The 12,808-nt window shown below is 46.2% G+C and overlaps 1 protein-coding gene across 1 annotated transcript in view; it reads left to right on the forward strand.

Moving 5' to 3' along the window:
- Positions 1 to 12,808, forward strand: part of Itpr1 (inositol 1,4,5-trisphosphate receptor type 1) — a 344,324-nt gene that overhangs the window by 268,782 nt on the left and 62,734 nt on the right. Inside the window, exons 47-51 of the mRNA XM_052719669.1 lie at positions 3,965 to 4,165; positions 5,616 to 5,726; positions 8,051 to 8,146; positions 11,144 to 11,266; positions 12,681 to 12,785. Of these exons, the coding sequence (XP_052575629.1) occupies positions 3,965 to 4,165; positions 5,616 to 5,726; positions 8,051 to 8,146; positions 11,144 to 11,266; positions 12,681 to 12,785 (636 nt within the window). The remainder of the gene's footprint in view (positions 1 to 3,964; positions 4,166 to 5,615; positions 5,727 to 8,050; positions 8,147 to 11,143; positions 11,267 to 12,680; positions 12,786 to 12,808) is intronic.

A 12,808-nucleotide genomic window follows, 5' to 3' on the forward strand; every position in this document is an offset into this window, starting at 1 on the left:
ATTTTAAAAAGACCTAGCAAATCACCATTTGAAGGTACATAAGGACTTTCCAATTAGGCGATTCTAGACACCTTTTTCTTAGCCACTGAATCCTTTGTTTGAAGACAACTTGTGCAGAAATGGACTACGCTGAGCAGAACAGAGTAAAACTGCCCTGTTGAGGGTGGAAACTAGAGTGTCCCAGAGCCTCCCTCCCTCAGCCCTCATCTTGTAGGAGCCCTAGAGGGCATGGGGGTCATTCCTGGGAACCTTAGGTGTCTTCAGGGCCCTGTGGTGCTCCTGGATCAGTGCTTTGATAGGGGTAGGGTAGGTGAGACTCATCGTTTAAAAAACTCCTACGATATGTATGAAAGTGCTGTATGAAACTCCTCTCCGTGTGGTCATTTTAAAATCAGTTTTAAAAAAATGGTCAAACGAAAGAGGCATAGTTCCCCACAAATCAGGGGGAAACCTGTTCCACTGGCATTGTGTTTGTGAGAAAGCAGTTCTCAAAATGGCATTAAGTGGGATGTACCTCCTCAGAATGCCACCCGTTGGCAGAGTCCCTGGGCAGATGGTAGGGCATTGGCAATTTCTCTTACGACTGCCAGGCAGGAGTGGTCGACTCTCTTGTGTAAGGAAATACAGAGCTGCTCAGAGAGAGGAAGCCCCAGCCTTCTGAGACAGCGGTCTCTGGGCTTGTGCCAGCTTCTTGTATTTATAACCTTGACTTTCCTGTTGGTAGATGTTCAGTGCAGAGAAAGCTACCGAATTCGGCCCCGCCAAATGGGCCATTGCTGCCTTGAGCAAGCCCTGCTTACTCAGAAACCTGATGGAGGACTGCCCTTTCACCAGTTTGGGTGGTTTTGAGTGTTTGCTGAGCCTCAGCCAAAGCTTCCCCTTCCCCAGGTTAAAGGCCAGAGGCCACATGCACACAGGCCTGAAATCTTTCCCTTCCTCACCCATCTTTACCCACCCTTTGTCCTCCTGAAAAGACCAGGCTTTCTTCATGCTGACAGGACAAAGTGGTGTGTGCTAAAGGTGGACTGACAAAGCTTCCCTGGGCCGCTCAGTGAAAAGTATCTGTCTGTTTTTGTAAAAGACAGGAGGAAATAGATCTGAGTTAGGAGGGGGAGAGTTCAGGTAGACATTCGCAAAAACCATTAGAGATGGCGTTCAGTGGGGACTCCATAAACAGATAATTTGATCATTTTTCTTTGTTCTTTTTTCTATTCACTCACTTGAATTCAGATTATTGCAACTAGTTTTAGTAAAGCACTTATTAGTCACCAGCCATGTGTAAGCTGCCCACAGCTCGGAGCTGTGGCTGTGGTTCTCAGTGGTGCCGAGGGACCTCTCTAGTTTGGAGTCTGAACAGCCCACCTGGTGCATAGAGAACAGAAAGGCATCCTTCTAGGCTCCCGTCTCATAAGATAGGGGTGCCTCAGAGGCAGGCAGGACTTCCTGGACAAAGTGACTTTATACTACATCCTGAAGGAAGAGAAGTCAGAGGAGAGGCCAGGAGAGTGTGTCAGACAGAGGAAATACTGTTTAGGGGCCCCAAGGCAACAAAGTGGAGTGCTCAGAGAATGAGGAGTTAATTGCTGCTGCCAGAGGACACTGTGGTAGGAGCAGTAACGCCATGCAGCAGAGGGGAATATACCGGGAACAGTGATGTCACCATAATGGGCCTCAGAGGGGTGCTGTGAGTTCGCATCTTAAGCATCCATGTCTTTTTGATGCCTAGGCTGAGGCCCCTCTACCCCTGCATGTTAAGGGCCCTGCCAGGTCCTCACACAGACAGCACTTTACTTATCGTAGCAAGGGAGAAACTGGGTGAAACCCTCCACTGGCTTCCTGTAGCCCTTTAAAAAATAGTCACTTAGCCGGGCAGCGGTGGCACATGCCTTTAATCCCAGCACTTGGGAGGCAGAGCCAGGCAGATCTCTGTGGGTTCTAGGCCATCCTGGTCTACAGAGCGAGATCCAGGACAGGCACCAAAACTACACAGAGAAACCCTGTCTCAAAAAAAAAAAAAACCAAAAAACAAACAAACAAACAAAAATAGTCACTTACCCACAGAGTAGGACTCCTAAGTAATCTGTCCTTCCTCTGTATCCTACCAGAAGTAGAACACATGTTATTGAGTAAAAAGGACTGAGGTTAAATGGGGGATGGGGGGTGGGTGGGCTGATGAGTCAGCCATCTGTCTACGTACCCACTTTTAACCTGTGCGTTCGTGGTGCTTCTGTTGCTAAAGTCACACATGAATAAATCCACCTCCTAAGTGTTCTAATGACGGTAAGTATTTAAATGAAAGAGTTGTGTCTCTTCCATCCACAGAGAGTTGTTCCCCTCCTCACTCGGTTTAGGACCCTTTGGTACAAATTTGAATATGTATTGCACAGTAATCTGCATGATTATAAATCTGCTTTTTGTAACCTACAGTATGACCTAGAGATCTTTCCACGTTGGCATGCCAAGACCTACTGAATGTTTCTCACTCATAATATAGAATCTTATGGGTATTTGGTTTTTTTAGCTGCTCCCCGGTTGGTGGGTATTTAGGTTGCTTCTGTTTCTCCGCTGTTGTAAACAGTGCTCTCATGAATGTCCAGTCCATACTTTGTGGACAGAAGTGGAATTGCCACTTCAAAGCTTATGTCCACTTTGCCTTTCTATCTTTTTACTTCCCAACTTCTGGTGTGAACATTGCCCACTTTCTAACTCTGAGATAAAGAATACTGTAGTTGATTTGTGCCTCACTGCAGGAGTCTCAGACAAGTGCCCCTTCATCAAAACCCCCAGCTTTACAGGGTTACTCAGGGGTGGCTTTCCATACCTTGTTGAGGGTGGATCTTGCTGTGTGTCTCTTGGAGAATACATAGTCAGGCACATGTGCATGAACACACACATGCATGTACACACACACATGCACACGTATTTACTCACTCTCACCCCTGATTTAGTAGTGGAAATGATCAAACAAGCTAATCCGGGTTTTCTTCCTGGGACCTATCTGCAGCCAAACTCTGTGGGTGGCGGGGGTGTGTGTGTGTAGAGGAGGTGAGGTGGAGGTGATTGTTTTCAGTGCCAATGGTAGACCAGGGGCCTTCTGCATGCTAGGCAAGCTCTCTGTCTCTGAGCTAAGCTCCAAGCCCTAACGCCAGCTCTAACATCTCATTTTGTGGTGAACTGTACTTGTACTAGTCTTGTGTGTTCAGCACACGCTCCACTCTATCATCCTTAAATATAACCACAACCCACTAACCACCCAGGAAGAAGGTGGTGGGCAAGGGTCAAGGAAGAAATAAGCAGAGGGGTGGGGACATGGCTCAGCTGGTAAAACACTTGTCATGCAACTGTAAAGACCAGAGTTCAGATCGATAGCTCTCATGTAAGAAGCGAGGCATAGCAGTGCATGCCCGTAATCCCAGCACACAAAAGTCCCTGGTGCTCACTGGGCAGCCAGCCTGGCTAAACTGGTGAACTCCAGGCTCAGTGAGGGACTCTGCCTCAATAAAGTGGAGAGCAGTCAAGGAAGATACCCACCACTGGCCAACATACACAAATATACACATGTTCACGTGCACCCATACGCATGCATGCATGCATGCATGCATACACACACATGAACATGTCCACCACATGTACATATATACCCAGATTAATTTTGTTAAAAGGACAAATGGAAATATGAGAATTCACATCTAAAGAACCTGAAGTGGATATCCAAGAGAATCACCCCCCCCTTCCCTGAAACTCATACAGACACATTGGAGAAAAAGCCACAGGGTTATCGCCGTAGACCAGGGCCACAGGTTGACCATCCCTGGGCCCTGGAGACTCTTCTGTCCCATATTGTACCTGTCTTCATAGCAGCTGACCAGTCCAGGATGCCAGCCTATTAGAGACAATCCAAGTAACAGGATGGATGACCTTTGCCCTCTTCTCTTTGCCTTTGTTCTCGCATACCCTGTTGCAGAATTTCCTTCGTTGCCAAAATAACAAGACCAACTACAACTTGGTGTGTGAGACACTGCAGTTTCTGGACTGCATCTGTGGGAGCACAACCGGGGGCCTGGGTCTCCTCGGACTCTACATCAACGAGAAGAACGTAGCTCTTATCAACCAGACCCTGGAGAGTCTGACTGAGTACTGCCAAGGGCCTTGCCACGAGAACCAGGTAATTCTGTTTAGACTCTGGGGTGAGAGCAAGGCATACTTCTTATTTGGAAGAGTTAAAGAGACGCATTCAGAAAACACAGAACAACTACCCGTCGATTTTAGGGAGCTCCTAGGACAGAAGGCCCTTCTCCAGCAGTGGAGAGGTCTCCATGGTGTTTTCTCATAATCTAGAACTTTACCCAGTGAATGAGTGGGCTTGACTGTGTTGTGGCTTGGCTCAGTCTAGTTTGATTTGGTCTAAATATCCAATCATAACTTGGATGTTTAGGGGTAAGTAATAAAGTGGGAATTAAATTATCACCTGAGACTAGTGACCTATTCTAAAAACCAGAAAAGATCAAAAAGTGATTCCTTGAAACTCCTCGAAACCTAGCTAGAGAGAAGACACTTGCTTCCTGTGAAACAATTTGAAAGCCAGAAGAGAACATTTGTAGTTGAGATTTAATATCATGGACTTCTGGGAAAGGAAAGACCAGCCAGTGTTGACTGACCTCCCAAGAAGTGTAATTTTGGAGTGGAGCCCAATGTTTTTCTTTTTTGTTAAGTAGAATCATTGCTCATTCATGGCATCTGGAAGATTGTGTGAGTTTGCATTTCAGGACTAGAACGACTGTGATTTCTAATTCCAGATAGTAGTTCCTTCCTGGCTTAAAACGGTTAGTTCTAAGCCCTGAGGCCAGGGAAAGTATGAAGTGTTGAGTTAGTTGAGGCGGGCAGGACATTCGCTGCAATGAAAGCAGTTAAAAGTAGACAGCTCACCATCTGTGAAAACCCTGATCGTAGTGTGAGGACATTTTGGTAGATCCACTTCCTTCTCCTGGTTCTCCAGTGAAGGAGATGGTATAGTTCTAGCTATGAGAAAGAACAAAGAAACACAAGGGTTCTGGGGCTATGGATGTAAGACCTCAAGTTTACTTTCCTGCTACACCAAGGCCGATTGAAAGGAACAGACTAGGGTAGTTTGTTCTGCAGTCAGGGATCCTACTTGAGGAAAGCTGGTCTATTTTGACACCACGCACACTGAGCAGAAGCTTGCTCTCCAAGCTTAAGCCTTAAGCAGAAGTTCCAGATTCACAAAATGAGTGACAGAGAGAGAGCGGAACACAGTTTTAAAGGGGAAAGGGGCTCAGATCCTGGTATCAGTCACACACCATATTTTCCTATAAGAACAAAGCTGATCATACGGCGCTATTTGGATTAGACTCAGCCAATTTATCAGTTAGGGTGTATGGGGACTTTCCTACTGTTTACTGTTAATTCTGAAACTAGAGATCTTCATCTGTCTTTTATTTTTACCACTTTCTCACGGAAAATTGCACTCTCCCCAGATGACATTATGGGAGTGGTAAGCATTGTGTTGAAATAGCAGTTTAGCCTGTTGCCCTTTGCCGTCTGATTTATGGCCAGCGTTTGTGTAAATGCCTCTGTGTGTGTGTCTGTTTACACAGAACTGCATCGCCACCCATGAGTCCAACGGCATCGATATCATCACAGCCCTCATCCTCAATGACATCAACCCTCTGGGAAAGAAGCGGATGGACCTTGTGTTAGAGCTGAAGGCAAGTGGAGAGAGACTGAGAGCTAGAGGTGGCGGCCTTTGGGAAGAGTCAATTTATGCTTTGCCTGGCATGTGACACAGTCGGTGTTGTGAAACGAAATACCAAAGACAGTTCTGCTTAACTGAACAGATGACCCACATTGCACATTCTGACCTAAAATGCAGAACTTCACTCTTTCCAGAGAAGGGCCTTGGGAGAGGGTACCAGTTTTTCAGTTAGGTCACCTGGGGGATGCAGAGCTGTCACCAGAACTGAGACACTCAAAAAGCATCCAAGAAGGAAAAGCCTGAAATCTGACGTCCAGTGCGGGTTAGGAGGGAGAAGAGAAACACCATTCCTCTGTAGTTTCTGATCTTGCTGCCTTGAGGGGAGGGAACAGCTGAAGAATGGTACAACTAAGCCCTTCCGGTGTCACCAGAATCACTTTGTCAGGAGACACCTTTTCCTGTTCTGCCATTGACTAGGCAGCTGATAGTGTTGTCTTAAAATAAGAATGTGCCTGTACAATCCTCTAATAAGTTCTTTGAATTGTTATGAATGGCAGACTGTAGCTGCCAACCCTGAAGCAGCCCTAACATTTAATGCCCTATAAAAATAGTCCTATGGAGTTAAATGGTGACTTCAAGGTGCTTGCTCTGTGGGGTTTACTAATTGACAGACCATTCCTGGGGGTCTATGAGCCAGTCCCCCAGTCACTTGCCCCTGTTTGGGGTTTCCAGAGGTTGTCAAAGACTCAAAATACCCAGTTCTGAGAACTGAGCTTGCAGCCCGTCCTGGTGTGTGATGCTGTTTGGGACTGCTGTGTTAGCAGCTCTGAGCACGCTTCCTCTTCTGCGGTCCCATGTTAGGGCGTGTTGAGATCCATGTTCTCTGCTACCCACAGGCCAGAGTAAGTGCCCTGTCACGACTGTGAAATAGCCTTGAACTACAGAGGTCAACTGAGAAGCTCATCTGCATCTACTGCATGCAGGGCAGCAGATGAAAACAAGGCCTTAGGAAGACACTAACACACTTCCCCAGAAGCTGCATGGTTAATTTTATTTTTCCTTTAGTATTTAGAACTGAGAGTCCAAAATCATGGTTGATTTGAGCATATGGTTTAAATGGAATTTTTTAACACTGTTTTTTCCTTCTGATAAATACTTTATGCTTGACTTGAATATCATTCAAGCTCTCGTATGGCTACCATTTATCAGAAAGTACATGATGAACGTCTGAAATAGACTGAGACGTCCATGTGTTCCTGGTTGGCATTTCAGTGCCTTTTTCAGTGAATTCAGCAGTCTGGGGATGGTGATAGAAATAGGTGAGAGCTCAGCCACTGGACTGAGCTTCTGTGACCCAAGCTGGGGAGGAAGAATGTCTCTATTTCCAATCCCCAGAAGGAAAACACACACTTTTGAGACCTATATACAAAGAAATATGTAAATTGAAGACCTGGGGCCTCAAATGAGATTAAGCCAAGAAATGCCAGGTATGGACACATGGACATTGTTAATATAATGGGAAATTATGTCTTGGCGAATGGGAAGTGTTCCTCTGGGCCACTTTTATTGATTAACTAATAGCATACATACTCACGATATTAGGAGATATGAAAGCTGATGGATTTTAAGACAGGGAGAAATTATATTTATTGCCTGTCATCTCTGGCCCACAATATCCAATAACAAAATATTTAAGGGGAAAAGAAAAGATTATACTAAACATGTATATATCTTTTACATTATTCTTACTCCCCAAATAGTGTAGTGTGAATGTTGACACAGCACTTACACCATATCAGGTCTTACATATAATATATAGATGAAGTAGATAAAAAGGATACATAGATTATATGCAAATGCTATTCCATTTTATATGAGGCTTGAGCGTCTGAGATTCTGGAGACCGTGGGGTCCCCTGTGGATACAGAGTGAAGACCACACCCACCAACACCCATGTGTAAAATGTCTATTTCTACTAGAACGGTTGTGGGATTTACTAGCTGACAGACCATTCCTGAGGGGAATGTCTTTAGTGCACTTGTGCCCATTCTCACCCCTGTTCTGGGGTTCCAGAGGTTGTCAAAGTTTCCAAAATGAAAATGCATGTCCTAACAAATACAGGCCTCTTAGACCCAAGTCAGATTCTACACACGCACGCTCCTAAGGTCCCAAGGAGCACACCCTGTGCCTGTTGAAGATACTTCGGAATGTGCTCAGCCGTGGGATGGATCTGTCTGTCAGCCACGATGCACACTCATGTCAGCAGCTGGGCACACATGTTCAGACGGCTGCCCAGGCAGCTCCTCCATATTTCTTTCCCTGCTTCTGCCCATCTAGAACAATGCTTCAAAGCTACTCCTGGCCATCATGGAAAGCAGACACGATAGTGAAAATGCAGAGAGGATCCTGTACAACATGAGGCCCAAGGAGCTGGTGAGTTGTGACTGATCCCTTGCCCGTGGTATCAAAGAACCTCAGAGCAAATAATTGAGACAGAGTAAAGGACCTGCTTTTTTGAGCTCCCGAAAGCATTCCCCAAATCAAAAGTATCAAGGATCATTTAATCCAGGCCTGTGGCTGGGTAGAGAAGTGTAGCAGTGTACGTGGGGTGCCTCGCCTTGTCCTGTCAGCACAGACCACATATAGAAGCTTCCCCCGCCTTTGCTCACTCACGGAGAACAGTGTGCAGTAGGCGAGTCTGGGTTCATGGCCATGGCTCAGTGCTTTAACTGTGTCCCGTCAGGTAGCTCTTTGAGCTGCACTGTCCTGATCTGTAGAAGAGACTATGGTAAGATGACTTACATTGAAGGGCTATTTTCAAGTCTACAACACGAGTCACATCAACACCTTTAGCACAGCACCCAGCATGTAATCCTTTATGAGCTGAGGGCCATTTTCTTTTCTTTATTCATTAGGCAGTGTTCTACCATTGAGTACATCCCAGCTCTTGTTTTTGTTTTGTTTGTTTTTGTTTTGTTTTGGTGTTAGTGGGGGGTGGGGGTGGGCAGGAGCAGGAGTAGGAGGTTGAGACACAGTCCCATGTAGTTCAGGCTGGCCTCAAACTTACTGACTGTGTAGCTGAGGCTGTCCCTGAACTCTGGGTCCTCTACCACCACCTACCAAGTATTGGGGTTATGGGTTATGCACCACCGTTCCCTGACAGCCTCGGGTGTTTGAAATAATGACTTGCTATAACCCAGCTGACCTTAATCTCACAATCACTTTACTCCACACGCTGGGATTACAGGTGAGTGCCACCACACGTAGCCCCCGCCACATCTTTTTAGGACTTACAAGTTCACATCTGTCCTTGGTGCCAGTAATCTGAACAACAGAAGAATCTATTTTGAATGTTGATGTTTAGTTTTTTGTTTTCTTAAAACATAACCTGGTTTATTTTCAAAGAGCAACATTTGTGATGGGCTGTGACGTCCATGTTGGGAGTTGTTGTGAACTCTGAAAGGAGCAGTGTTCAAGGATGGGTGATACGAGTTGAGTCTGTTTGGACTGTGCTCCATGCAAATAAACTGTAACTGACAGATTTAAATGAGGGCATTAAAACGTTTCTCCCTCCCAGTGACCTGAATGTGCACTAGAGACCAGACCAAAGTCCCTTTATGTATTCCTTCAAATAAAAGTTCACAGCAGCCTGGCTCTTTGATCCCAGAGGTCAGGGAATGAGTTCTCAGGAGAGACAGGAGTCTCTGCAAGTTTACATAACAGCTTATGTAACTGGGGTAACCTGGTAGCTAAAGGGTCGTCATTATTTAGTATAGTCAGAATGGCCTTTGTATAGACCCATTCCGGCTCTTAGGAATCAAGAATGTGCCCTGGCTCTTCAAGACTGTCTCGAGTAGAGGAAATGCCACAACCCCTTGCTATGGCTGCCACCAACTCCTGGGTTTCCCCCTTGTGGTTAGAGAACATTATTCTGGATCATAGAAAGGGTCAAATCTTCTGAGAGTAAATAGGGTTCTAAGAAGACAAATAGAAAGAGTGTTTGGATATCCAGAACACATCCGTGTGTGCACATGATTGCATGCATATGTGTGCAAGCACCTATCGGTGACCTTTGCATATTTTTTTTTTTTTTTTCCGTTTTTCGAGACAGGGTTTCTCTGTGTAGCTTTGCGCCTTTCCTGGGACTCGCTTGGTAGCCCAGGCTGGCCTCGAACTCACAGAGATCCACCTGGCTCTGCCTCCCGAGTGCTGGGATTAAAGGCGTGTGCCACCACCGCCCGGCCGACCTTTGCATATGTAACAAGCTGGGTTTGGTTTTAGAACTGCTGGGAAAACAAACTCAGGGAGCGAGGGTCTCATCTCCAAAGTGACATCTAGCAGCTGACCCACTGTCAGGACAGAATATGTGGCTCTCTGCAGGCTTTACCTTGGATAATAAGAAAGTCCCCAATAATGGCTAGTGGCAATGAAGAAGGTACCCCCAGGCTGACATACCTTCTGAAGCATCAAAGGAAATGATTAATTCTTGGTATAACTGAGCATATTTATTCTTAGTGTTTGAATTAATAAATTCTGAATGATATGTTTACTTAGGGAAGCTTGGCAGGGCCACCTCTGCGCATTGTGCTGATTGCCAAGGGATAGCTTCAGATGTAAGCGGCTCCAGCCCCTGCACCCTGGGAACCACAGTGAGTGAGAACAGTCCACAGGTAGTAAAATGCTCTAAGTATACTACTAGGTTATGAGGAGTCCTAGAGTCAGGCAGGCAGCTGTGAAGGGTAGTGGCCAAGTTGAAATCCTAGCTCATTAACCATGACCTTAGCAATGTTCTTTTATCTCTTTATTTCTGCCTCTGTAAAGGAGTGGAAGTTTCTGAGACCTCATAAAATGTTTGTGAGCATTGCACTTTAACAGACGTTAGCACACTGAACACAGTCTTTGACAGAGCACAGGTTTTCAGGGGTGACGCTGGTTCATGAGGTTACCTTCCCGTGGGGTAGGGTCTGGGAGACTTGGACTTAGAAAGTAATTTTACTACTTACCTAAAAGTTACACCATAGAGGGTCCTTTTCCACTGTGGGTTCCAGGATTCAGACTCAGGTCTTCAGGCTTGCATGGCAAAGCCCTTTTAGCCAGTGAACCATATCTCACCAACCCCTTTCCCTCGACCCTGTCAAGGTGTTTTTATAACTGCCATCATCTTCTAAAGCAGAAGGATATGAACCAGCCACTGAATGTTGGTTGGTCCAAGTGGAGTGAATGAACTTCTCTTGTCGGTGAAGGTTGACTGATACTCACTGCCAGCATCATTATCACTGAGGAGTCAGGGACCGTATCCCAGCAGGCTGGGATACGGTCCTTGGTGAGCAGTGTCTGCTCCATGAGTAGGGATTGCTAAGTGCTATAAATGCCAGTCCTGCATGGGTCACCCCTGAGTCAGGAAATGTCTTCTCTTGTCCCTTCTCAAAGGTGGAGGTGATCAAGAAAGCCTACATGCAAGGTGAAGTGGAATTTGAGGATGGGGAAAATGGTGAGGATGGAGCTGCCTCCCCCAGGAATGTGGGCCACAACATCTACATACTCGCTCACCAGGTACAGCCCTCCCTCCCTCGCTTTTCTAGACACCATCAGCATTCTAAGTTGCCCGGGGACTGGCTCTTCCTGGAAAGCTTTCTCCTAGCACTGTTGGTACCCGTGTGAACATGGCTTGCAGGTGTGTTTGGCCACCTGCCTCGAGGGGCTGAATTCCAGAACGCTGCCATTTTCCAGTGTGGTAGGTCAGGGACTTGGAAATCCCCACGCTCTGTTCGCGCATCTCCCCTGGAGCAGTGACACTGGGTACTTTGTCTGGAGCCACTGAAAAGGAGTCCTAGGCATTTTATAAATACTAATGAATCCCTCTTAACAATGTGAAGAAATAAACTTAAGCCTCCTTGCCTATCACATTTGGGGATCTGTGGGAACCTGTCCTTAGAGTTTCCTTTTGTTTGTCTTTCTGGGCAATACTTTCTGCCTTGACATCAGAATGCCAGATTTCATAATCTCTTCCTAAGTGGCTTGGTTTTTGAAGTTGCTTCTTCTTTGGGTGTACTGGTGTGCCTTCAGCTTTTGAGTGGGGATGGACAAGCTGCAGCCCAGCTGGAGGCTGACATGTCCCTTTCTTAGCCCCTTTTAAACTTGGGTACAGTACCTGGGTATGGCACAATGAAGGCAAGAGGCCTGCAACTGCCAGGTCCCTGCCCCTGCACATCTACTGCAGGATTCCAAATGCTCCTCTGTCCCACATCATCTCCATACTCAGCATCTAGCATCCAAAAGCATCTAAATAGTCCCAGAGTGGAGGCTTAATAGGGTACACAGAAAACCTCATGTCCCTCCTGCCTGGCTTAAGAAATCAGAGAAAAGGGGGACCCTGCATGGGCATGAGCCGTCCATTCTTTTATGCCAGACTCCCAAAATAGCCTCTTTGCAGAGCAGAGCTGAGCAGAAGGGAATAAGCCTCTTGGTACTGTGGCCTTTGGCTTACTGCAGGTCATTTTGCATTTTAAACTCGGAGTCAGAAAGGCTGTGGGTATAGCTCAGTTGGTAGGATGCTTGCCTGGCATGTACAGAGGCCTGGTTGTGGAGGTGTTTACCTGTAAAGTCAGAACTTAGGAGAGAGGGGCAGGGAAAATCAAATGCTTAAGGTCATCCTCAGCTATGTAGCACACTCAAGGTCAGCCTGAGATACATGAGACCTTGTCTCAAAGAAATAAACCTCGAGTTTAAAAGTAGCTCTCAGCCGGGCGGTGGTGGCTCACGCCTTTAATCCCAGCACTCGGGAGGCAGAGCCAGGAGGATCTCTTTGAGTTCGAGGCCAGCCTGGTCTCCAAAGCGAGTTCCAGGAAAGGCGCAAAGCTACACAGAGAAACCCTGTCTCGAAAAACCAAAAAATAAAAAATAAAATAAAAAATAAAAGTAGCTCTCAGAATCCTTGACCCCGAATTTCTCTTTGCTTGTGTTCTAGTTGGCTCGACATAACAAAGAACTTCAAACCATGCTGAAACCTGGAGGCCAGGTGGATGGTGATGAAGCTTTAGAGTTCTATGCAAAGCACACGGCACAAATTGAGGTAAAACAAACAAATAAAACTAA

The sequence above is a fragment of the Peromyscus californicus genome, unplaced genomic scaffold (genome assembly GCF_007827085.1).
Source record: "Peromyscus californicus insignis strain IS unplaced genomic scaffold, ASM782708v3 Scaffold_6__1_contigs__length_162567912, whole genome shotgun sequence".
NCBI classification, from domain to species: Eukaryota; Metazoa; Chordata; class Mammalia; order Rodentia; family Cricetidae; genus Peromyscus; species Peromyscus californicus.